Source organism: Heptranchias perlo, chromosome 19 (assembly GCF_035084215.1).
Source record: "Heptranchias perlo isolate sHepPer1 chromosome 19, sHepPer1.hap1, whole genome shotgun sequence".
NCBI lineage: Eukaryota > Metazoa > Chordata > Chondrichthyes > Hexanchiformes > Hexanchidae > Heptranchias > Heptranchias perlo.
The window spans coordinates 43,066,134-43,093,777 of NC_090343.1; the positions used below are offsets into that span (position 1 = coordinate 43,066,134).

Below are 27,644 nucleotides of genomic sequence, written 5' to 3' on the forward strand. Positions count from 1 at the left end.
TCTAAAATTATGAAGGGTTTTGAGGTAGTTAATAGGGAAAGACTATTTCTTCTGGGAAATCTGTGAAGAGGGGGGTCATCAATTTAAAATGATCACTAAGACAAGGAGGAAAGAAGTTAAAAGAAGTTTCTTTACACAGACGTTTGTGGCAGCGTGGAATGCTTTGCCAGAGGGAATGGTTGAAACTGAGGCAATTGCTTCTTTTAAGGGAAAATTGGATAAATATTCAAAGGCAAGGAAGCTAAAGGGCTACTGAGAGAGGGGGGCAGTGAGATTAGTTTTCGATTGCTCTAACAAAGAGCTGACACAGACACAATGAGCTGAATGGTCTTCTCCTGTCAACTTCCAAGGCTCATCAAGCCCTATGTTGCTAAATCTCTTGTAGAAAGCAATATCAGAAGTCTCAACAGTTATTTGTTTCTTATGGTTCAAAGCAAATAGGTAACTGAACAGTGGATAGATAGCTAAGTGGACTGCTGAGTGCATTTTGCATTGCTACTACCTTGCAAAGAAGAAACCCAAAAGGAAGATTAATAGTCATTTTACCCTTTGAATGGCTGCTCCTTAAGCATTTCTCAAACAGCTTCTGATTGATAATGTTTTGCAAGGCCATCACATGGAGTTCTAGGCATAGACAGAGACTGCAGTCCTTGTCCATGTAGCAGAAATTGGAGTTCTACATGCAGGAATCAAACCGTACAAGTTTGTTAAGGATTAAAGGAACATATTCACAGACAATGCACGGCAATGCTTTGCTGTAGAAGATCACATATTACAGTCCTTGAGCTCAACTTTCTAGATCTCTTTCTTTTGCTTCTTCTTCCAACTTCACGTTATATTCTCACCCTTTTTATATCTTTCTCACTACGTAACGTCATATACCTTCCATGACCTTTATGCACATTGCACCAGCTTGTAACAGTCTTTATCCAAAAGTTCCAGACTCCTTAAACATCTATCACTTCTGGTTCCGGAACCCAACAGGAGCTGCTGGTTTTTAGGTAAAGCAAAGTATAGTATGTACCCTATTATGGCTATACTACAGCTAAGTTAGTCTCCAAGCATGCATGAATTGTGAAAATTCGGACCTAAATGTACTCAAGGTGTTGTTTAGTCTTGAGATCAGGCTGTTGGAGGCTGCTGAAGACTGCCACTGTCAGCAAAGTTCTGCAGGCTTTTAGCCTTGGGGGCTCAATACAAAAAGGATTCCTCACTTGCTCTCGATCCCTTAACAGAGTAATCCCCGCATGTTTACCAAGTATTAATTCTAGATGTCACTACTGCGCACAATAATGTCTTTGTCTGGTCAGTCATGGCTGCTGTTCTGGCTCTTCTGCAGGGTCCTCCCCAGAATCTCTCCCCTGAATTTGCACTACTCTGGTACAATACTACAATGTGTGGTGGATGCTTAATGAGGAAGGTAGATTTATCTACCTTGTAAGGTCTTTTCAATTCTTCCAATGATATGCATTCTGCACACACCACAATCCTAACCATTGATGAGGCACTGCAGCGGTGAAGGCTTTTGGAGTTAGGGGTTTAGTACTTAGTTAGCTTCAGGACAAAATGGGTCATATGATGGGCCACAGGTCCTGCAGCTTTAAAGGGCATGGGAATAGAGACCATATAGAACACCACCTCGCTATAATGTCATGGCAATATTTTATGTGCATACTAAGCACGCAGCTGTCCCAAAGCTAGATTTAACTGGTGTGTGAAGATATGCATCATTTGGAGAATCAAGGGCCCTGCAAGGTAGATAATCAATCTTCACTCAGTTCTGCCATGATTGTGCCTTATCTGTGACCAACCAGCTCGCATAATGAAATGGGTCAGTTTTTGGCCAAAGTGATCAACAGTATTTACGTATGGAAGAGTAAAGTAATTCCCCTAGCCATCTCTCACAATTTTAACTGCCCCTTCACAGGGCAGTTCATTGAACAGCTGTTCCTTACCAAAAGACCCAGTGATTAAGGTACACTATAAGATCTGAAAGATCTTTTTGAATGTATTTTATATCCCATGTGATGTAACAGAATTCATTGCAAAAGATTGTATTGAGCTGTTGAACAGGAGATCCTCAGTAATATATTGGTAACGTAAGTGGGGATAAGAGGAATGACAAAAGTAGTGGATATGGAAAATTAGATTTATTGAAAAAACTAACAAATTGCTGTAATTTTTACAGCCACTGGACTTCGAAACCAAGAGGACACACAGTTTGCTGCTGGAGGCGGTGAATAAATATGTTGATCCTCAGTTTGAGAACCTCAGCTCCTTCAAGGACTGGACCAGCGTCAGGGTGATGGTGAAAGACATCAACGAGCCGCCCGTGTTCAATACACAGACCAATGTGATAGATGTTCAAGAAGATGCCCGTGTTGGAAGCGTCATCGGCTCTATAACCGCGCGGGATCCTGACTTAACAAACAGTCCCATCAGGTAAAGGTCTTTCCATTCATTGCATCTGGTCACCTCAACTGTGTGTGGAAATAGAACTTGAGCCAAATATCTGTTGTGCCATCTATGTGCATGTGTATTTATAGCTGTACGGATGATGGAAATGCCTCATTAGATAAATACTCATTTATTCACCATGTTTGCTACTTATGTTAGCCGTGGCTCAGTGGCAGCACTCGCCCCTTCTGAGTCACAGAGTGGTGGGTTCAAGTCGCACTCCAGAGACTTCAGCATATAATCCAGGCTGACACTTCAGTGACATCTTTCGGATGAGACTTTAAATGTTTTACGTTTTAGGTGGACAGAAAAGATCCCATGGCACTATTTGAAGAAGAACAAGGGAGTTCTCCCCAGTGTCCTGGCAAATATTTATCCCTTAATCAATATCATTAAAACTGATTATTTATTTCACTGCTGTTTGTGGGACCTTGCTGTGCGCAAATTGGCTGCCGCATTTCCTACATTACAACAGTGACTACACTTCAAAAGTACGACTATAAAGTGCTTTGGGGCGTTCTGAGCGCTATATAGATGCAAGTCCTTTCTTATTGTCGATTTAGACATTTTAAAGTACAGTATGTTATGACTTTTCACAATTTCCAGTACAAAGAGATATATAAAGTAAGACATACCTGAAATCAGATCCCAAAGGATGTTGTGGAATTCAGTTGAGGAACTGCAGCAGTTCCATTGGGCAGTAATGCTGTACATCCTGAATCACTCTGAAGGAGGTTTTCTGCTTCACCGTGCTGCAATGATCGATGTGTGACTGGTAGCGGTTTGATACAACTGAGTGACTCGCTAGGCCACTTCAGAGGGGAGTTAAGAGTCAACCACATTGATGTGGGACTGGAGTCACATATAGACCAGATCAGGTAAGGACGGCAGGTTTCCTTCCCTAAAGGATATTAGAGATCCATAGAATTTGAAAAAATTCTATGATTCCATGATTTTAGATACGTACAGTACAACTGGAACACAAAAGGACCTTGTGCTACAAATTATTTAATATTTGATTCAATAAAAACTCTTTACAAATATGAATATCACACTGAAAAAAATTGTGAATTTGTTACAACCTCCAACATAGTAGCTCTTGGGTAGAGGTTTTGTGACTTTTTTTTTATTTGTTCATGTGATGTGGGCATCGCTGGCAAGGCCAGCATTTATTTCCCATCCCTAATTGCCCTTGAGAAGGTGGTGGTGAGCCGCCTTCTTGAACCGCTGCAGTCCATGTGGTGAAGGTTCTCCCACAATGCTGTTAGGAAGGGAGTTCCAGGATTTTGACCCAGCGACGATGAAGGAACGGCGATATATTTCCAATTCGGGATGGTGTATGACTTTGAGGGGAATGTGCAGGTGGTGTTGTTCCCATGTGCCTGCTGCTGTTGTCCTTCAGGTGGTAGAGGTCGCAGGTTTGGGAGGTGCTGTTGAAGAAGCCTTGGCGAGTTGCTGCAGTGCATCCTGTGGATGGTACACACTGCAGCCACAGTGCGCCAGTGGTGAAGGAAGTGAATGTTTAGGGTGGTGGATCAGGTGCCAATCAAGTGGGCAACTTTGTCCTGGACGGTGTCGAGCTTCTTGAGTGTTGTTGGAACTGCACTCATCCAGGCAAGTGGAGAGTATTCCATCACACTCCTGACTTGTGCCTTGTAGATGGTGGAAACGCTTTGGGGAGTCAGGAGGTGAGTCACTCACCGCAGAATACCCAGCCTCTGACCTGCTCTTGTAGCCACAGTATTTATGTAGCTGGTCCAGTTAAGTTTCTGGTCAATGGTGACCCCCCAGGATGTTGATGGTGGGGGATTCGGCGATGGTAATGCCGTTGAATGTCGAGGGGAGGTGGTTAGACTCTCTCTTGTTGGAGATGGTCATTGACTGGCAATTGTCTGGCACGAATGTTACTTGCCACTTATCAGCCCAAGCCTGGATGTTGTCCAGTTCTTGCTGCATGCGGGCACGCACTGCTTCATTATCTGAGGGGTTGCGAATGGAACTGAACACTGTGCAATCATCAACGAACATCCCCATTTCTGACCTTCTGATGGAGGGAAGGTCATTGATGAAGCAGCTGAAGATGGTTGGGCCTAAGACACTGCCCTGAGGAACTCCTGCAGCAATGTCCTGGGGCTGAGATGATTGGCCTCCAACAACCACTACCATCTTTCTTTGTGCTAGGTATGACTCCAGCCACTGGAGAGTTTTCCCCCTAATTCCCATTGACTTCAATTTTACTAGGGCTCCTTGGTGCCACACTCGGTCTAATGCTGCCTTGATGTCAAGGGCAGTCACTCTCACCTCACCTCTGGAATTCAGCTCTTTTGTCCATGTTTGGACCAAGGCTGTAATGAGGTCTGGAGCCGAGTGGTCCTGGCGGAACCCAAACTGAGCATCGGTGAGCAGGTTATTGGTGAGTAACTGCCGCTTGATAGCACTGTCGACGATACCATTCATCACTTTGCTGATGATTGGGAGTAGGCTGATGGGGCAGTAATTGGCCGGATTGGATTTGTCCTGCTTTTTGTGGACAGGACATACCTGGGCAATTTTCCACATTGTCGGGTAGATGCCAGTGTTATAGCTGTACTGGAACAGTTTGGCTAGAGGTGGGGCTTGTTCTGGAGCACAAGCCTTCGGCACTACAGCCGGGGTGTTGTCGGGGCCCATCGCCTTTGCTGTATCCAGTGCACTCAGCCGTTTCTTGATATCACATGGAATGAATCGAATTGGCTGAAGACTGGCTTCTGTGATGGTGGGGATATTGGGAGGAGGCTGAGATGGATCACCCACTTGGCACTTCTGGCTGAAGATGGTTGCAAATGCTTCATCCTTGTCTTTTGCACTCCCGTGCTGGACTCTGCCATTATTGAGGATGGGGATGTTTACAGAGCCTCCTCCTCCCGTTAGTTGTTTAATTGTCCACCACCATTCACGACTGGATGTGGCAGGACTGCAGAGCTTTGATCTGATCTGTTGGTCGTGGAATCGCTTAGCTCTGTCTATAGCATGTTGCTTCCGCTGTTTAGCATGCATGTAGTCCTGAGTTGTCGCTTCACCAGGTTGGCACCTCATTTTTAGGTACGCCTGGTGCTGCTCTGGCATGCTCTTCTACACTCCTCATTGAACCAGAGTTGATCCCCTGGCTTGTTGGTAATAGTAGAGTGAGGAATATGCCAGGCCATGAGGTTACAGATTGTGCTGGAATACAATTCTGCTGCTGCTGATGGTCTACAGCGCCTCATGGATGCCCAGTTTTGAGCTGCTAGATCTGTTCTGAATCTATCTCATTTAGCACGGTGATAGTGCCACACAACACGTTGGATGGTGTCCTCAGTGCGAAGACGGGACTTCATCTCCACGAGGACTGTGCGGTGGTCACTCCTACCAATACTGTCATGGACAGATGCATCTGCGACAGGTAGATTGGTGAAGATGAGGTCAAGTAGGACTGGGACCAGCTATCCCAAATATGGTAACGCTGCCTTGTTAATAACCATAAAGATGCTAGCAAAGTAAATGAACTACACTGTGATACTGTTGTGCTGAGCAACAGGAAGTAACATCACATAACACTTCCTATAGTGGCTCTGCTTAAAGAGTAACACTGTTCTCAGCGAGTAATTGCAGTAATATTGTAATTGGGAATGACATCAAGGGATAGTTATCTCATGGTCTGAATTTTATACAGTAAAGAAATAATAGAAAGGGAGATGATTGGCTTAGTAGGTAAATGTGGCTTGTGCTACCGTTCAGAGCCATACATATCGGGAGGGCCTCAAGCTCGATCCATCTTGTTAATTGTATGATTTATATCAATTAGTGTTAATTGTATTCAGGTGGTGGGTATCAATTGGAGATGCTCTTGTATTTTTATAGGAGAGCTTATCTAGGGTGGGTGGAAAAGGAAGGAAATGAAATCTCTGTGAATAAAGGTTGGAAGCAATTAAATATCAGGCTCTAGTATTGTATCCTTCACCACATGGCTATCCTATTTTAACACATCTTGTGAGTCGGCTGATCTCAGGAAGTGTGACCGTGTAGGAGGGAGCAATGATCGGCCTTAGTGCCTCAGCCAAGGAAAGTTGAAGGAAATGAGCAAAGATCCCCACTGCTGATTGAGTGGAATTGGAGCTGTTGGTGAGAAGGGTCTGAGGGTACCTCTCTCCCCACCCATACAACTGACATCTCGAGAGGCTAACCCATTAACCCACACTGGTGGAGCACTGCTTTTCTGTCCAGTGCTATACACTTGGAATTAAGTTTTGTTTAATGAGCTCCCATATATGAAGGTCTATTGTCTTCTTTTGACTAACTAGACTGCTGCAATCTTTCACACAAATATTTTATTTACATACATGACACTTGAGATAGAAGCTGACCATTGCTATGCTCTTTTGAGTATGTTCAATCTGGACAGTATGCGCCAATCTTAGTACTCACATCTGTAAGTACTGTTTTCTGCAGACTGTTTTCTGCAGGCTATTACGTTGTACTGCATTCTTACATCCCCAAGGGCAGAGTCAGAGAGCAGTTTTGCTATTTCATGATCCAGGAGCTGGTGCAGAGTGTTCGTCTGTTTGGTTTTGCAAAACGGCACAGAAATCAGCTATAAAAATGGCATACACTTATTTACTTCCTTCATCACCAGGTATACCCTCATCAGACACCGACCAGTTTGTTGTATTTAGATTGGTTGATACCATTTAGCCCGTTGGCTAGTTTTGTTTACTTGCGTTCCTTCCCTCTCTCCCCACAAACACACTAACTCTTGCATGGGCACAATTCCATGGGCCCAGAAACCACCTAGCACCTTGCCCAACTGACCATTCCTCATGTGAGCCCAAGTCCCTTCAGTGTATCCCAAAGTCCCTATCTCTGTAACCTCCTCCAGCCCTACAACTCTCTGAGATCTCTGCACTCCTCCAATTCTGGCCTCTTGCCCATCCCCGATTTTCATCGCTCTGCCATTGGCGGCTATTCTTTCAGCTGCCTAGCCTCTAAAGCTCTGGAATTCCCTCCCTAAACCTCTCCGCTTCTCTACCTCTCTTTTATGCTTCAAGACGCTCCTTAAAGCCTACCTCTTTGACCAAACTTTTGGTCACCTGCCCTAATATATCCTTACGTGGCTCGATGTCAGATTTTGTTTGATAATGCTCCTGTGAAGCGCCTTGGGATGTTTTACTACACTAAAGGCTCTTTATAAGTGCAAGTTGTTGTTGTTGTAGCCAGGTTATTCAACCACAGAGGGCATCACAGCCAAGCCACAACCCTGTTCTCACCCAACATCCACAATTGTTCACTATCCATCAGGGGTTACTGAGTAGCCACCAGAATGGGAACTCTGGCTGATCTTCCTTCTTCCTTCGAGGCTAAGTAATCAAATGAGAGAAGAGAAAAAGAATAAAGCTCACTGCATGAAAGAAACTGTAACAATGCTATTCTTTGGTGTATAACTAATTTAAATTGGGCCCCAGTGAACAGTTCTACAGCTATTTGTCTTTAAATAGCTGTCAGTAACAGATTTATATCAGCATTAATAATCGAGGTGATCTAACAATCATAACTAATTAGCAATTAATTATCATTACCATTTAACAGCAGTTTAAAAAATAATCTCTTGTGCTATCAAGTGTTGAATTGCTTACTCATTCTGGGATCAAGTTACTTCTCAGTTGGAAATAATAGTAAAAGGTTGAGGCACAATTAACAAAATAACCAGCAGGAAATTCCTGAAACATTAGCATTTATACTTGAGGGATGGACTGACATTGTTTTTACTCTGGGTAAATTTAATATATTTATACCAAGAACTCAAGAGAAATAATGCATCCGGTGGCCATTTGGAGAGAGCTGTCGGCTAAAATTTCATTGCATTTGCATCATGCCAAGAATGTATTTTGGTCGACAAATGCAAAGGATTCAGTGCAACACACCATGTGGCTTTGTGGTTCTGTGCTTTGCCTTTGCCACACCACACCCTTTTTGCTGATGTGCCCCCTCCATCTCTTCGAGTCAGTGACTCAACGCTGAGTTATGTGCCTGCGGGCATCGGCTGACCACCAGTATCTCATCCAAGTGACTGTGTGAGCCTAGACAGTGAGCGTTGGTGGGCACTTTAACCGAGCGGCATCACTGCCGAACCAGACCCTGTCCTCACCCACCCACCGTGTTTCCAGTAAAAGTCGCTTGACAAAAGAACAGAAGCAGAAACCCTGCCTAATGTTCCCCCCCACCCCATCCTAGGCAAATTGTAGGATGGCAAAATATCACTGTGTCCGAGATCAACTAATGCAGGAATCACAGCAGCATCTTAATGTATATTTATTCACCCACAAAGGGGATAAAATAGTGCCTCACAGCACTATAAGGGAAGATGCGTCAATATGGACAACAAGGTATAAAATTTTACCCATTTTATTGACCAAATTTGACAACTTCTTTTCCACAGCATATTTATTAAGATATATTTAGATTTAAATTGGAATGTTACTGCAGTAAATATAGAGAGTTGATTAAAAGTCACATCCAGTAACTGTTACATGTCACATGCCTAGCTTATCCAAGCATACATTCCAATTACTTTGTGTGCTTCAAATTGATGTTGTTTCCTGGTTTTGACATTGTATTCAACTCTTTTTACCACCATTTCCCCTCGGTGTGCATTTTCTACCTTCTCTCCTACACTTTGAGAAGGACTAAGACATATCTGCACATCATCGCACTCTCTAGCACATTAATAAACTAAGCAGTGGGTCCCAAAAGTTCTTGTTATGACGTCAATCGTATAGCTCTTAATGTAGGTCACTCTCCCTCCAAATTAAAGGCGATTCAATCTGCTACCATAGAATCATACAGCACAGAAGGAGGCCATTCGGTCCGTCGTGCCTATGCCGGCTCTCTGAAAGAGCTACCAACTAGTCCCACTCCCCACTCTTTCCCCATAGCCCTGTAAATTTTTCCTTTTCAGGTATATATCCAATTCGCCTTTTGAAAGTTACTGTAGAATTTCCTTCCACCACCCTTTCAGGCAGTGCATTCCAGATCATAACAACATGCTGTGTTAAAAAAATTCTCCTCATCTCCCTCCTGGCTTTCTTACCAATTATTTTAAATCTGTTTACTGACCCTCCTGCCAGTGGAAACTGTTTCTCCCTATTTACACTATCAAAACCCCTTGGAAATCAAAATGTAAGACAAGAATGGTTTTGTTCTGTGGCCTTTCATGACCTGTCCGCACTTTCTATTGCCTTTCACTACTTGCTCTTGATTGTCTTTTGCTCTTCTACTTCTTGCAACCACTTTTGCTTATGCTCTGGACTAGTTATAGATTCAGTCAACCAGGCTCAATATAAAATGACCACAGGCCCCTTGGACTGGGTCAGTACACCCCAGGATCCTCAAAGAAATGAGTGTGCTGGTAGGCAAGATCACGGACAATACTTTCACCAGCTCTGTAAACTCAGGGGGCTGAAGAGCGCCCTGTGCAGCCTTGATATTAAAAATAGAGAAGGAGTGAGATATGAATCAGGGAGTTATAGACTAATTAGTTTAGGACTGGTCAGAGGAAAATGCTCAAATGGGCTCTGTGAGGGAACAAATTTTACCTGCAGTGGGTAAAGAAAATATTATTCTCCAGGAACCATTAAAAAAAAACACCGTTAATCTCTTATAAACTTCTTTCCAAATTCCTTTCAGTAGAAATGTGCACTCTTCCCTTCACTTCCACATTAGAGTCATAGAGTAGAGAGTCATAGAGTTATACGGCACGGATAGAGGCCCTTCGGCCCATCGTGTCCGCGCCGGCCATCAAGCCCTGTCTACTCTAATCCCATATTCCAGCATTTGGTCCGTAGCCTTGTATGCTATGGCATTTCAAGTGCTCATCCAAATGCTTCTTGAATGTTGTGAGGGTTCCTGCCTCCACAACCCTTTCAGGCAGTGAGTTCCAGACTCCAACCACCCTCTGGGTGAAAAAGTTCTTTCTCAAATCCCCTCTAAACCTCCCGCCTTTTACCTTGAATCTATGTCCCCTTGTTATAGAACCCTCAATGAAGGGAAAAAGCTCCTTAGTATCCATCCTATCTGTGCCCCTCATAATTTTGTACACCTCAATCATGTCCCCCCTCAGCCTCCTCTGCTCCAAGGAAAACAAACCCAATCTTCCCAGTCTCTCTTCATAGCTGAAGCGCTCCAGCCCTGGTAACATCCTGGTGAATCTCCTCTGCACCCTCTCCAAAGCGATCACATCCTTCCTGTAGTGTGGCGACCAGAACTGCACACAGTACTCCAGCTGTGGCCTAACCAGTGTTTTATACAGCTCCATCATAACCACCTTATCACAATTTGTCTTGCAACAGCAAAATCTCTGAAGACCATCACTCCTGACCTACATTGGCTCCCGGTTTCCCAACGCCTCAAATTTAAAACTTTTATCCTTGTGTTCAAATCACTCCTTGGCCCTTCCCCCTCCCTATCTCAGTAACCTCCTCCAGACCTACAATTCCCCCCCCCCCCCCCCGAACTTTGCGTTCCTCTAATGCTGGGCTTCTGCGCACCTCCCCCTCCCTTCACTTCATCATTGGAGGCCGTGCCTTCAGCCACCTGGGCATATGATCTACATTTCCCTCCCTAAACCTCTCTGCCTCCTACTGCTCCTTTAAGCCTCTCCAGAGGTGCCATTTCTCGGATGAGATGTTAAACCAAGGCCCCATCTGCCCTCTCAGGTGGACGTAAACGATCCCATGGCACTATTCGAAGAAGAGCAGGGGAATTTTCCCCGATGTTTTGGCCAACATCACTAAAAATAGATTATCTGGACATTATCCACTTTGCTGTTTGTGGGAGCTTGCTGTGCACAAATTGGCTGCCGTGTTTCCTACATTACAACAGTGACTACACTTCAAAAACTATTTCATTGGCTGTAAAGTCCTGAGTTCGTGAAAGGCGCTATGTAAATGCAAGTTCTTTCTTTCTTTCTGTCTTAAAACCCAGTCTTTTACCAAGCTTTTGGTCACCTCTCCTAATATCTCCTTCTTTAGCTCAGCATCCTTTTTTTTCTGACTAGACTTCTGTGAAGCATCTTGGCACTATTTACAAATGGTATACAGGAGGGTGTTTTCCACAATATATTGCCAAAATTGTTCATGATACCAATCTGTGTAGCCGCTGTAATGGTGATTAAAGGTCAGTTCACATTACAACTGTGGCATCTGTGCAAAGCAGTTTCACTGCAGTTGTATCATAAATTCAGCCTGCATCGGAATCAGAGCTTGACTTGATACTGGATCGAAGAGGACTGAGATTCCCTAAAGGAGGAGTCTCACTCTGCTCCACATTGGAGTCAGTTCAGGCCTTGACACCTGATTAACACACCACAAGTTTAGTGTCAGTGAGAAGCTAAAAGTATGTTGAACTAGTAATGTAAATTGTGTTTAAAAGGGATACAGACAAATTAATTGGATGAGTAGCTGAAATATTTAACTTTAAAATGATGTACTTTGGTTCAGGAAACATATAAAAGAAAGACCTTTTATTTATATAGTGTCTTTCACAACCTCAGGATGGCTGAAATCGCCTTACAACAAAGTACTTTTGTAATGTAATGCGGCAGCCAATTTGTGCACAGGAAGGTCCCATAAACAGCAATGTGATAATGGCCAGATAATCTATTTTAGTGATGTTGGTTGAGGGATAAATATTGGCCCGGACACCAGGGAGAACTCCCTGCTCTTCTTTGAAATAGTGTCATGGGATATTTTATGTCCACCTGAGAGGGCGGACGGGGTCTTGGTTTAACATCTCATCTGAAAGACAGCACCTTGGACAATGCAGCACTCCCTCAGTACTCCACTGGGTGCCAGCCTAGATTTTGTGCTCAAGTCTCTGGAGTGGGACTTGAACCCACAACCTTTTGAACCATAGCTGACACTATATAATATTTTTATATATATATATATATATATATATATATACACACACATACACAATACCTGGAGAGTCATTATCAAGGATAGAAAAGGATTCTATTGTGATTATTAGCCATTCGTTAAACTATCCCGAAGCTGTTAATCAGATGAATTGAATACTGGAGAGTATCTCAAAGGTGTTTAAATTACAAATTGAGAAAGTGCTTTATATCTTGCTTATGAGGCCACCTTTGGAATATTGTGTGCAGTTGGGCACCTTATTTGTAATTAGGACAATTTTACACTAAAAAAGGCTGAGAGATCAGTGATAAGGATAATTCTCAAAATATTAAGTTACGGGGAGAAGCTTAGAGAATTGAGCACATTTTCATTGCAGCAAAGCAGATTGATTGTGGAGACGATCTAAGTCTTTAGAATGCTGAACGGCCAAGGTAAAGACAGTTGCATTTATATCATGGTGCATCGCATCAAACTGTCTCAAAGCGGTGACACAAGGAATTTCTTTTGAAGTGCAGTGGCTGTTATTATGTAGCGTGGATAATGTGAACAAAAGCAGATTATTCAAATTAAACTGAGATTTCCTGACTATAGAACTCAGAACAAAGTGGACAATCTTCAAAGCAAGATAGGAGAGACTCAACTTTTCTCCTGCTGTTTCAATCCCTTGTGGGCACATACAGCAGGTGTTTGATCGCGTAGAATGCACCAAAGCTCCAGTCTTTTTAGGGACTGTATGAATGGAGTTTTTTACTGCTTAACTGCCCTCGGGGGTCAGGAAGGTATTTCAGCATTTTGCCTTCTCTCAAGGAGATCATATAAGCAAGTCAGATTCTCATACAAGCTGGCTTGACTCCATTGGTACAAAGTATTATGGTCTGTTTCTGGTATTGATGGGAAAGAAATAACCTGGGGAATTCTAAGAAAAAGAACAAATATTTACAAACCCCAGGGAACTAAAGGCATAGCAGGCACTATCTATACAGACAAACCGTTTGGTAATTGTAAGTACCAAGTTTGAAACCAATCCGAAAAGTGAAGGAACTAGATGCATTTGTTCTCTCAATTTAATGATACAAGATTAAAGCCGGCCTGGACAGATGGGATAAAATGATGTCTCTTTCTCTCTCTCTCTGTCTCTCTGCTGTAAGGGTCCTAAGTGAAATGAGTTTGTGCTAATCAACCAATTTGGTCACAACTGACAGCACAAAACTGTCCATAATTCAGGATTGATTGGCTTTTCTATTTCATGCCTAATTGTTCTGCTTAGAATTTCAGGAAGAACTGTCTTAATGTTCCCTTGATGCAACATCTAATTAATGTCGCGGAACTGAATTTAGACTGGGTTTTGTTCCTATCACCAACTCCACCCCCCACCCCCCCCCCCCTCATATCTCACAGGCAACTCTTAGTTTCTGTGGTGTTCAGATTGATCAGGCTGAGGCCAAACACTGATTCCAATAGTCCGTCTGCTGCACCAAGATCACCAAGAACATAAGATGCATTTCCACTATTAGACCAGATTGATTAGATACAGATCACCTGGACTGCAAAAGGAACCAAAATTGCATGGACACATAATCATCACTGGACAACAGGAATTGGTGGAATACTCTGTCCTCAGAACACCAAGTACCAATACTAAATTATTAATTTTAAAACACTTATTTTTATTATTGCTTCAGTCCCAGATGACTGATGCCCAACTGCAAAGTATGATGGTAGTAACAGGACAGGATATAAACAATATTACTACACACATGTAAAAGGGGTGCTATGCCGCTATCTGTGTGTATATAAAAGTAACAGGTGCAAACCAAATGGCATTGATTTGGGCCAAATTTGTACACTTGAGTTTTTTTTAAATTGAGAAACCTAGGTAAAGGGCCAAGGTCCATAGTCCACCATCAAGGTTGAAAAGAGTAAGAAAGATAAGTTATATTAAGAATAAGGGTTAGAGGTCTCAAGCTGTAGGTGGAAGGGAAGACTAAAGGTGGTGAGGAGATCCACAATTTGGAGAAATACAGACCGTGTAAAGCATGCATCAACCCCACAAACAAAATCATTCAATGAAAGATGGAAACAGCAGGTTTTGCATCTAACATCTAAACACATTTTGGTTGGATGCGGACATTGGGGTTTAGACCACCTCATCCAATAATTTGACTAAAACTTGGTTTCAAACTTAGTTTTCTTTTAGCTGTTTCAAATGAAGATATAATGTTACTGTTAGATGGGGGATTTGGGCTGATATATCTAAATTACATTCTATATTCTCAGTAAAGCTCTTCGTTCACTGTTGTTCAATGGTTACTTGACAGGTACTCTATCGACCGTAACACTGACTTGGAGAGAATATTTAATGTGGATGCCAACACTGGAGACATCACTATTGCCAAAAGACTGGACCGAGAGACAGCAGGATGGCACAATATCACCGTGATAGCAATGGAAGCAGGTATGTGACGTTCAGAACACAACAACTATTTGATTTTCAAATGCTTTAGCCCAATGGAAAGGATTAGATAATGAACTAGCTGGTTCCAGTTTACATGGTGAAAATGTTTCTGGGTATGTGGGAACAAAAACAAGAGAAAAAAAGCGATATAGAGCACAGGATATTTATAGAGAGGGGCAAAGTGCAAAATAGAATGAATAAGGATGTAATGATGGGTAAAATGCACACAGAGAAAGTATAGCACAGAATGAGGAAAAAACTGATGGAGGGGGAAGTGGGACAGGAGAAAAGCAGGGAGTCAGATAAACCATATTGGTTAATTTAATGCAAGGGATAGATGATAGGCATGGGTAATGAAAAAAGTCAAAAGGAATATTCAGAAGTAAATGGGCCTGGGAGGCCATTAACCCCGTAGGTTTGCCAAGTATCTGATTGACTTGATTCTTTGAATGTCTCTAAGTTATGCACTATTTTATGTTTGAATATGCAGCCTTAATCTACCACTTTGTACTTTGGTACGTTTTTTAAAAGGTGTATCAAATTCCACAGATGCACCAGATGTCGCCGATAAACATGGAAATGGTGACAATAACGTTTGAACATTTTGTTCACCAGTTTCACTGAATTTCATATTCAAAACAAATAAGATGTTCTATCTTCACATCCCTGAGGTGATCCCTTCAACTCTTTCCCAACACACTTCGGCCCTGTAGTAAGAATGAACCTGATGAGTTGAATAATGTTTTTAGTTCCTCTTATGTGGCCACTATCTTTCCTACCCCATATAGACACCCGGCTACACATCTCACCTCATGCCTCTGGTTTATTGATTAACACAGGGCCTAGACTTGTGGCCTTACACTGTTGTTAATTATTTTTCACCTTGGTTTCCATGCCAATGCTGTACATTTCCCTTGTGGTTGTTAAATGTTAGTTTAATAATTCTATTTCCTGGCGAGCATTCTTCAAAATGAGTTTGAACGCATAGAAGTGGATGACTTTGAATGATATGACTGACCCATGGATCATTTCAACGTATTTCCTTACTCCAAACAATTTCTGTTTAATACACACAACACTCCTCTAACATCTGGTCCCTGGCAACTAATTCATTTTTCTCATTTCATCCGCGCAGTAAAAATACATTTCTGAGTAGATAACCTCCAACTGATGGGAGGCAGAAACTCATCTGGGAGACGATGTTTAGCTTCTTGTCACTAGAGGGTGATCTCACACCCTTTGCTCATAGCTTAATACACCAAGAGAAATGACAATGCACGTAACCTTATTTAAATTCGGCCCTTTCATTTATAAAGCTCTTTTTTGCTATGTAGAACAGATTTCATAGCTCCCTGATGTCTCAGCGATCAAGTGCTCATCCCAGTGTGGAGCTAAGCCATACAGATCAGAGAATGGTCCCCATGCTCACGTTCAATGTGCTGAGTTAGCTGATCTCGGTCAGGGTGGAGAGTTAGCGCTAGGGAAGGGAAAGAAATCCTAATCAGGGAGGATTCCCATTCCTGATTGCTATCTCACGAGAGATGCCCGTGGGTGTCAGGTGAGGTCAGGATGAGATTCAGCTGTACTTCCCTCCATGATTGAATTCCCTGCCGACACGTACTGTCATGAAAAATGGCTCCCAGTATGAGGTTGCGAAGGGTGATCTGTACCTGTGCGAAATGCCACCCACCACGAGTCAGTGTCCTCAGAAGAGGAGGGATGAAAATTGGGGCGGGGGTGCTGGAGATATACATTGTGTGAGATAAGATGATCTTGTAGAATAACTCAGAAATCCCATGCACTTCAGCCAGCAGCAAGAGACTGGTAATCATTTCTCCAAAGCACTGTTGTTTTCTTTAAATATATATTGGTTGGTGTAAGAATAAAGTGCATTCAGACGCAACTGGGATGTCCTTCAAGTTGATACCTGATGGTTGCTAAAAGTGCAGAAAGACTTGGAGATAGCGAGTGAAAGCTATTGTAGATTTCCCTGGTCTGATACATGCTTCAGCAAGTGATTGTTAACATGGATTTTGAACCCCTATATAAAAGGAACGGAGTTCCAGGCAACAACACTCTCTGGGAAAGAATTCCACATGCAAAAGAAGAAATAATGCGGAGCCTTTGCCACTGGTATCTCACCTGCCAGCCACCATTCTCAAGTCAGTGGAAAAGTACTTTTCCCACGATGGTGTTAGGGAGGGAAATCTAGGATATTGACCCAGCAAAGATGAAGGAATAGGAGCACATGTCCAAACAGGATGATGTATGACTTGGAGATAGTGGTGTTCCCGTGACATTCCTGTTCTTGACCTTCTCAGGAGTAGAGGTCACAGGGGATGGAGGTGACATCAAAGCAAGCTTGGTGAGTTACTGCAGTGCATCCTGTAGATCGTGTATACTGTAGCCGCAGTGCCCCAATGGTGAAGAAGTAGACATTGAATCCAGTGGCAGGGGCACAAATCAAGCAAAATGTTCTGTCCTAGATGGTGTCGAGCTTTTTGAGTGTTGTTGCAGCTGCTCTTATCCAGGCAAGTGGTGAGTATTTCAACACCACCTAACTTGAGTCTTGTAGTTGGTGGAAAGGCTTTGAGAGGTCAAGAAGTGAGCCACTCGTAGTAGGGTACCCAGACTCTGTGCAACACTTTTAGTCACTGTGTTGATATGGCTGGTAAAGTTCAGCTTCTCGTCAGTAGTGACAACCAGAATACACACGTAAGTAGACAGAGACAGAATTTAGGTTACATTGAGACAGCAGAGATCAGGAGAGACTTGTCCTGGTCATAAACAGAGGACAGGGAGAAGGTGATATGAAAGAGTCCAAAACTCAAGTCTGAGGTTCAGTACCTTGACTACTGGGCTGTCATATCCAGCTCATTCAATGCAAATGTCTGAACTAAATGTATTCTTGGTTTTGCTTCATATCTGTGTCTGATTGAACAAAACATAGCCCATTATTTGTTACCATGGATTTCTGTGCAGAGCTTTATAATATGAATTCATCTTGTTGATAATCTAACAATGTAATTTCTAACTGTTGACGGGTGTTAAAATCCAATCTTGTTGAAAAGCATAAACAGCACAGGAATGTGACACAATTTCTAGGCCATTATCTCATTTTGTTGAGATGTTAATCTGTTCAGATTATGATTATTGAAGCGAATCTTCAAAGAGACTGCTCCAACATCAAAGGGACATTGTAGTCAATCCACAGCTTTATATTCTTCACGCCTCTACAAGAAACTGTGATGGATAGAGCTTCATAATCAGGCAGCTTACATATGCACCACCAGAGCCTATGTCTTTTCTATAAACAGTCAGCAAACTTTATATGTAGTGTAAGTTTAATAACAACAATAACAATTTGCATTTATACAGCTCCTTCAACATAATAAAATATCCCAAGGCGCTTCACAGGAACGGTAATCAGACAAAAAAATTGACACCGAGCCAAAGGAGGCATTTGGACAGATGACCAAAAGCTTGGTCAAAGAGGTAGTTTTTAAGGAGCATCTTAAAGGAGAGGAGCGAGGTGGAGTGGCCAAGGAGAGGTTTAGGGAGGGAATTCCAGAGTTTGGGGCCCAGACGGTGAAGGCACAGCCGCAAATGGTAGGGCGACGGAAGTGGGTGATGCGCAAGAGGCCAGAGTTGCAGTAACGCAGAGTTCTCAGAGGGTTGTAGGGCTGGTGTGGGTTACAGAGATAGGCAGGAGCACAGTCTTGCATTGATTTAAACAAGAGAATGAGAATTTTAAAATCGAGACATTGCTGGACTAGGAGCCAATGTCAAGGTGAATCAGGCTTAGTGCAAGTGAGGATACGGGACATCAGAGTTTTGGATGAGCTTAAGTTTACGGAGGGTGGAAAAGGGGAGGCCGGCTAGGTTATGCCATATGGAATTATGCCTCTATCCTTCTACGTATAAATCTGGTTTTAGCTGTAAGCAATAGTTTCACGATGTGGTATTTTTCACCATTTTTTTTTATTCGTTCATGGGATGTGGGCGTCACTGGCGAGGCCGGCATTTATTGCCCATTCCTAATTGTCCTTGAGAAGGTGGTGGTGAGCCACCTTCTTGAACCGCTGCAGTCCGTGTGGTGAAGGTTCTCCCACAGTGCTGTTAGGAAGGGAGTTCCAGGGTTTTGACCCAGCAACGATGAAGGAACGGCGATATATTTCCAAGTCGGGATGGTGTGTGACTTTGAGGGGAACATGCAGGTGGTGTTGTTCCCATGTGCCTGCTGCCCTTGTCCTTCTAGGTGGTAAAGGTCGTGGGTTTGGGAGGTGCTGTTGAAGAAGCCTTGGCGAGTTGCTGCAGTGTATCCTGTGGATGGTACACACTGCAGCCAATGTGCGCCGGTGGTGGAGGGAGTGAATGTTTAGGGTGGTGGATGGGGTGCCAATCAAGCGGGCTGCTTTGACCTGGATGGTATCGAGCTTCTTGAGTGTTGTTGGAGCTGCACGCATCCAGGCAAGTGGAGAGTATTCCATCACACTCCTGACTTGTGCTTTGTAGATGGTGGAAAGGCTTTGGGGGTCAGGAGGTGAGTCACTCGCCATAGAATACCCAGCCTCTGACCTGCTCTTCTAGCCACAGTATATATATGGCAGGTCCAGTTAAGTTTCTGGTCAATGGTGACCTCCAGGATGTTGATGATGGGGGATTCAGTGATGGTAATGCCGTTGAATGTCAAGGGGAGGTGGTTTGATTCTTTCTTGTTGGTGATGGTCATTGTCTGGCACTTGTCTGGCGTGAATGTTACTTGCCACTTATGAGCCCAAGCCTGGATGTCGTCCAGGTCTTGTTGCATGTGGGCACAGACTGCTTCATTATCTTAGGGGTTGCGAATGGAACTGAACACTGTGCAATCATCAGCGAACATCCCCATTTCTGACCTTATGATGGAGAGAAGGTCATTGATGAAGCAGCTGAAGATGGTTGGGCCTAGGACACTGCACTGAGGAACTCCTGCAGCAATGTTCTGGTTCTGAGATGATTGGCCTCCAACAACCACTACCATCTTCCTTTGTGCTAGGTATGACTCCAGCCACTGGAGAGTTTTCCCGCTGATTCCCATTGACTTCAATTTTACGAGGGCTCCTTGGTGCCACACTCGGTCAAATGCTGCCTTGATGTCAAGGGCAGTTACTCTCACCTCACCTCTGGAATTCAGCTTTTTTATCCATGTTTGGACCAAGGCTGTAATGAGGTCTGGAGCTGAGTGGTCCTGGCAGAACCCAAACTGAGCATCGGTGAGCAGGTTATTGGTGAGTAAGTGCCGCTTGATAGCACTGTCGACGACATCTTCCATCACTTTGCTGATGATTGAGAGTAGACTGATGCGGCGGTAATTGGCCAGATTGGATTTGTCCTGCTTTTTGTGGACAGGACATACCTGGGCAATTTTCCACATTGTCGGGTAGATGCCAGTGTTGTAGCTGTACTGGAACAGTTTGACTAGAGGCGCAGCTAGTTCTGGAGCACAAGACTTCAGCACTACAGCTGGGATGTTGTCGGGGCCCATAGCCTTTGCTGTTTCTCTGCATCGCAGGTGGACTCACTGTGGAGCATCCGCGATGCAAAGAAACTCGTGGATAGCACGTTTAGCGAGTTGGTCACACCGCAGGTAAAGGGTATACAGGCAGGAAGTGAATGGGTGACCACCAGGAAGAGTAAGAGATGCAGGCAGGTAGTGCAGGGGTCCCCTGTGGCCATCCCCCTCTCAAACAGATATGCCACTTTGGATGCTGTTGGGGGGGATGACTTATCAGGGGAAGGCAGCAGCAGCCAACTTCCTGGCACCACGGGTAGCTCTGCTGCACAGGCTGGGAGGAAAAAGAGTGGCAGAGCTATAGTGATAGGGGACTCAATTGTAAGGGGAATAGACAGGCGTTTCTGCGGCCGCAACCGAGACTCCAGGATGGTGTGTTGCCTCCCTGGTGCAAGGATCAAGGATGTCTCGGAGCGGCTACAGAACATTTTGGAGGGGGAGGGCGAACAGCCAGCTGTCGTGGTGCACATAGGCACCAACGATATAGGTAAAAAAGGGGATGAGGTCCTAAAAGCAGAATATAGGGAGTTAGGAGGTAAATTAAAAAATAGGACCTCAAAGGTAGTAATCTCAGGATTGCTGCCAGTGCCACGTGCTAGTCAGAGTAGAAATAGGAGGATATTTCAAATGAATACGTGGCTAGAGGAATGGTGCAAGGGGGAGGGATTCAAATTCCTGGGACACTGGAAACGGTTCTGGGGGAGGTGGGACCAGTACAAACCGGATAGTCTGCACCTGGGCAGGGCCGGGACCGCTGTCCTAGGAGGAGTGTTTGCTAGTGCTGTTGGGGAGGGTTTAAACTAAAGTGGCAGGGGGTTGGGAACCTGAGCAGGGAGAGAGAGGAAAGCGTAACAGGAAGGGACAGAAGGTATGGAGTAATAGGTAAAGTGTTAAAAAAGGAAAAAGCAGGAACTAAGCGTCACAAAACAGATTTGAAAGTTCTTTATCTGAATGCACGTAGCATTCGTAATAAAATGGACAAGTTAACGGCACAAATAACTACGTATGGGTATGATCTTGTGGCCATTACAGAAACATGGCTGCAGGGTGACAACGACTGGGAATTAAATATGCCAGGGTATTTAACAATCAGGAAGGACAGGCAGGAAGGAAGGGGAGGTGGGGTGGCTATGTTAATAAAGGAAGGAATCACTGTAATACAGAGAAATGATATTGGGACAAAGCATCAAGATAATGAAACAGTTTGGGTGGAGATAAGGAATAATAAGGGAAAAAAACATTAGTGGGCGTAGTATATAGGCCTCCTAATAGTTGCAACTCTGCTGGAAGAAGTATTAATCAGGAGATAGTCGGGGTATGTAATAAGGGAACAGCCATAATTATGGGGGATTTTAATTATCATATTAACTGGACAAATCAAATTGGGCAGAGCAGCCTTGAGGACGAGTTCATTGAGTGCATCAGGGATGGATTTCTTGAGCAGTATGTAACTGATCCTACAAGGGGGCAGGCAACCTTGGACCTGGTCCTGTGTAATGAGTCAGGATTAATTAATAATGTCCTAGTTAAGGATCCCCTTGGAACGAGCGACCACAACATGGTTGAATTCCATATCCAATTAGAGGGTGAGAAGGTTGATTCTCAAACAAGCGTACTGAGCTTGAATAAAGGAGACTATGATGGTATGAGAGCGGAATTGATTAAAGTGGACTGGGAAAATAGATTAAAGGGTAAGACGGTACATGAGCAGTGGTGTTCATTTAGGGAGTTATTTTACAACTTTCAAAATAAATATATTCCACTGAGGAAAAAAGGGTGTAAAAGAAATGACAGCCACCCGTGGCTAAGTAAAGAAATCAAGGATAGTATCCGACTAAAAACAAGGACATATAAGGTAGCCAAACTTAGTGGGAGGATAGAAGATTGGGAATTCTTCAAAAGACAGCAAAAAGTAACTAAAGGATTGATTAAGAAAGGGAAGTTAGATTATGAAAAGAAATTAGCAAAAAATATAAAAACAGATAGCAAGAGTTTCTATAGTTATATAAAAAGAAAAAGGGTGGCTAAGGCAAACGTAGGTCCCTTAGAGGATGAGACCGGGAAATTAATGGTGGGAAACATGGAGATGGCAAAAATGCTGAACAAATATTTTGTTTCAGTCTTTACAGTAGAGGACACTAAGAATATCCCAACACTGGACAAACAGGGGACTCTCGGGGGGGAGGAGCTAAATACGATTAAAATCACTCAGGAGATGGTACTCAGTAAAATAATGGGACTCAAGGCGGATAAATCCCCTGGACCTGATGGCTTCCATCCTAGGGTCTTGAGGGAAGTGGCAGTAGGGATTGTGGATGCTTTGGTGATAGTTTTCCAAAATTCCCTGGACGCAGGAGAGGTCCCGGCAGATTGGAAAACTGCTAATGTAACACCGTTATTTAAAAAGGGTAGTAGGCAGAAGGCTGGAAATTATAGGCCAGTTAGCTTAACATCTGTGGTGGGTAAAATTTTGGAGTCTATTATTAAGGAGACAGTAACGGAACATTTAGATAAGCATAATTTAATAGGACAAAGTCAGCATGGCTTTATGAAGGGGAAGTCATGTCTGACAAATTTGCTTGAGTTCTTCGAGGATATAACGTATAGGGTGGATAAAGGGGAACCAGTGGACATAGTGTATTTAGACTTCCAGAAGGCATTCGACAAGGTGCCACATAAAAGATTATTACTTAAGATAAAAAATCACGGGATTGGGGGTAATATTCTGGCATGGGTGGAGGATTGGTTATCGAACAGGAAGCAGAGAGTTGGGATAAATGGTTCATTTTCGGACTGGCAACCAGTAACCAGTGGTGTTCCACAGGGGTCGGTGCTGGGTCCCCAACTCTTTACAATCTATATTAACGATTTGGAGGAGGGGACCGAGTGCAACATATCAAAATTTGCAGATGATACAAAGATGGGAGGGAAAGTAGAGAGTGAGGAGGACATAAAAAACCTGCAAGGGGATATAGACAGGCTGGGTGAGTGGGCGGAGATTTGGCAGATGCAATATAATATTGGAAAATGTGAGGTTATGCACTTTGGCGGGAAAAATCAGAGAGCAAGTTATTTTCTTAATGGCGAGAGACTGGAAAGTACTGCAGTACAAAGGGATCTGGGGGTCCTAGTGCAAGAAAATCAAAAAGTTGGTATGCAGGTGCAGCAGGTGATCAAGAAAGCCAACGGAATGTTGGCTTTTATTGCAAGGGGGATAGAATATAAAAACAAGGAGGTATTGCTGCAGTTATATAAGGTATTGGTGAGACCGCACCTGGAATACTGCATACAGTTTTGGTCTCCATACTTAAGAAAAGACATACTTGCTCTCGAGGCAGTACAAAGAAGGTTCACTCGGTTAATCCCGGGGATGAGGGGGCGGACATATGAGGAGAGGTTGAGTAGATTGGGACTCTACTCATTGGAGTTCAGAAGAATGAGAGGCGATCTTATTGAAACATATAAGATTGTGAAGGGTCTTGATCGGGTGGATGCAGTAAGGATGTTCCCAAAGATGGGTGAAACTAGAACTAGGGGGCATAATCTTAGAATAAGGGGCTGCTCTTTCAAAACTGAGATGAGGAGAAACTTCTTCACTCAGAGGGTGGTAGGTCTGTGGAATTTGCTGCCCCAGGAAGCTGTGGAAGCTACATCATTAGATAAATTTAAAACAGAAATAGACAGTTTCCTCGAAGTAAAGGGAATTAGGGGTTATGGGGAGCGGGCAGGAAATTGGACATGAAGCTGAGTTCGGATCGGTCAATGCCCTGTGGGTGGCGGAGAGGGCCCAGGGGCTATGTGGCCGGGTCCTGCTCCGACTTCTTGTGTTCTTTAGATTTGTGGTTGGGATCAGATCAGCCATGATCTTATTGAATGGCGGAGCAGGCTCGAGGGGCCGATTGGCCTACTCCTGCTCCAATTTCTTATGTTCTTATTTGTTGTTATCACGTGGAGTGAATCGAATTGGCTGAAGACTGGCTCCTGTGATGGTGGGGATATCGGGAGGAGGCTGAGATGGATCATCCACTCGGCACTTCTGGCTGAAGGTAACAGGAGACTGCGGTGGGCATCCTACATATTCCCCACAGATAATTGATGGTGATCACGGTTATTGTTAGAATTGGGCTATATTAACCAATGTATGGTAGAGATTGAAGAGATGGGTCTCCATTCACAAGAAACCCAATCTGAAAATGATTGCATAGCTGTTTGAATGAGGAGAAAGTGCTGGCAAAAAGCCCAATATCAGCAACAGCATAGGCAGCAGTGTTCAAAACAAAACTATTTACAGTTGCTAATTAATGCAAAAGCCAAAATTGGTAAGCTAGGCCTCCCAGGTACGACATAACCACCTCTGCTACTCTGCAATTCCACAGCTTGAAACTTTAAATTAGCAGAGGTACCTGGAGATCCTTCAGCTCACCTTGTTGTATGGTGTGCACTAATTAGAAACGATGTTCCCTCTATTCAGCCAGCAGCTGTTGCCCACTGCTCCGACTCCCCCCCCCGCCACACACCCCCTCCCCGTCAGTCAATCGAACCACAAACCACCTGTCAGAAGTGAATCCTATCGTGCACCACAGAACCTGCTGATGGAGGCAGTCTACGTTTAATCCAGTAATGTCAGGAAGCCATGAACAAATGCATGCTACTTGGCTGGGTGTGATTAAGAGTAGCACAGGTGCTCTGTTATGTCCGCCTTGCAAAATGTGAGTTGCTTTTTTAAGATATTGAAACTGGGTCACAGAATACCATCTGGATAGAAAATGATTTACAATACATTACAATACGGAATAAAACCTGATAAAAAATCACTAGGCCTGATGTGGTATGACTTGTATATGCCTCATGATTAACTTCTAAACATGTAGGTAAAAAAGAAAGACTTGTATTTATATAGCGCCTTTCACAACCCCAGGACGCCCAAAAACACTTTACAGCCAATGAAGTACTTTTAAAGTGTAGTCACTGTTGTAATGTACGAAACGCGGCAGCCAAATAGAGCACAGCAAGATCCCACAAAAAGCAATGAGATAATGACCTGATCACCTGTTTTTTTTAATGATGTTGGTTGAGGGATAAATATTGGCCAGAACACCCGGGAGAACGCTGCTGCTTTCCTTCAAAACAGTGCCATGGGATCTTTTACATCTACCTGACAGGGCAGACTGGGTCTCGGTTTTAATGTCTCATCCAAAAGACGGGACCTCTGACAATGCCCCCCCAGTACTGCACTGGGGTGTCACCCCAGGTTTAGTGCTCGAGTCCCTGGAGTGGGGCTTGAACCCACAACCTTCAACAATAATACTGACGGTTGTTTCTTGACTTTAAAAGGATGTGGCATCTACTCAGATGAGTGGATCACCAGTGCAAATGGGTTTCGAGTTAGGGACAGATACTGAAACATGGCTGCTTGCTAAAAACTCAAAGTCCTCTCAAGTTTTAGTCCTTTAAGCAACAAAATGGTTCAAGGACTGAAAGGTGATCTGATTTTTTAGAACAGGGCAAGTTGTGCTGGTAACTGAGGCACTACAGGTCTGGCCAGCATCTCAAATGAGCACAACAATCTTATAGAATGATATGAATCAACTGCAGAAATGATGAAGAGTCACCTATAACATTGGTGGACCAGTTGGATTTATACGACAATCCGACAGCTTCATGGTCATTTGCCATCCATACTTGGCTTGGCATATACGGGAATCCAGTCTCACGCCAACGTAGTTGACTCTTAACTGCCAACTGAAGTGACCGAGCAAGCCACTCAATCGTATCGACTGCAGTGATTCAAGAGGGCGGCCCACCACCACCTCCTAAAGGCAACTAGGGATAGGCAATAAATGCCGGCCATGCCAATGACGCCCACATGCAAGAATGAATGAAACAAACTGGTGTTTAGCTGCTATATAATACAGGTGATGTGAAGAGTAGGTACAGCTTTTGTGTGTGGGGTCACCACCCATGCAGTTTTGGACTGACAGATTGGACAGCCCTGAAATGTTAGAAAATGGAAAGCAAAGAAATGTTTGCTTTTTTTTGCCACTTCCTTTTATGGAATGATGGCATCTGTGGTCCTGGTAACATCCTGGCACCTCTTTATCTAGGAGATGTGGAAATTCCTCCTAATCTCTCAGCACCTCATGTTAGTGCAGCCTGTAATTGGCGACTGGAGGGGTGACATCTCTGGGCTCTGTCGGGAGTTTGGATCTTCCTTTGCAAGTGTATGTCATTAAGAGATGGCTTACAGTCTGGAATTCTACCAAAGTTCCACTCTGGACTTGGCAGAAGGTGCCAACTCTATTTGCACCTTGTGTAGTGCAGGGATGCCCCTGAGCCTGACAATCTGGTGTTCAAAGCCCAGGCAATTTAAATCTATCTGCACTTACATAACTTATTTGCTGTTTCTTTCTTGTTTGAAATAATGGGCCTCGAGGTTTGAAGAGGGCCGTTTTAGCGCTGCCTTCTGATTGGTGGATATTTTCTGAATTAGAACACCTAGACCTGTTAGTATCAGCAGCTTGAGACATACTCAGATTAATGGGAAGCTGGAATTGAATTTTATATGTCACCCAAAGCTCCCTGTAATCCTCCTATGTGGCCCTGAAAGACCAAAGCTTTCCACACCCTGGTATAGTATAAAATTAAAGCACCAACAACCTACAAATTGCACTACAGATTTGCTGGTGGGGCTTGTAACTGGCATTTTTGTATTGCCAGTATAGGTTCTGTAGCATAACAGACAGGACTTTTTTCTGGTCAGCACCTCCTGTTATTTATTAGAATTAAGAAACAGCAGTGTTTTATGAAATAAGGACTTACTGGAAGTCAGATTTAGAACAGTGAGCAGCTCCAGTTTAAAAGTCAAACATCAAGGGTGCATTTGTTCAGAATTTTAGCTTCACTCAGGGTACATTCGCACAACAAATGCAGCATCAGTGTGAGGTGCTTTCAATCTGCACCGAGGCTGCAGTAATAGTGGGAATGCAGTCTGGATCCGGAGTAAGGGGTCCACCTGACACCAAAGTGAAGTGGAGCAAGGCTCCCTGGAGAAAGCAGTCTCCTCAACTTCACTTCAGAGTCAGTTCAGGCCTTAACACCTGATTTACGCTGCATAGGTTTAGGTTCAGCACAATGCCCGAACCACTTCACACCAACACTAAGCCTGTCGTGCAAATAACACTATTATGGGTTAAAAGTAAAGGACAATTCCAAACTTAGAGCAGCTTCCATTTGATACACAGAATGCTTAACT

General features: G+C 43.7%; 1 protein-coding gene across 1 annotated transcript in view; it reads left to right on the plus strand.

The window, feature by feature from the left end:
- LOC137335326 (cadherin-22-like) overlaps positions 1–27,644 on the plus strand; it is a 342,572-nt gene that overhangs the window by 115,270 nt on the left and 199,658 nt on the right. Inside the window, exons 5-6 of the mRNA XM_068000646.1 lie at positions 2,189–2,442; positions 14,705–14,841. Coding sequence (XP_067856747.1) covers positions 2,189–2,442; positions 14,705–14,841 — 391 coding nt within the window. The remainder of the gene's footprint in view (positions 1–2,188; positions 2,443–14,704; positions 14,842–27,644) is intronic.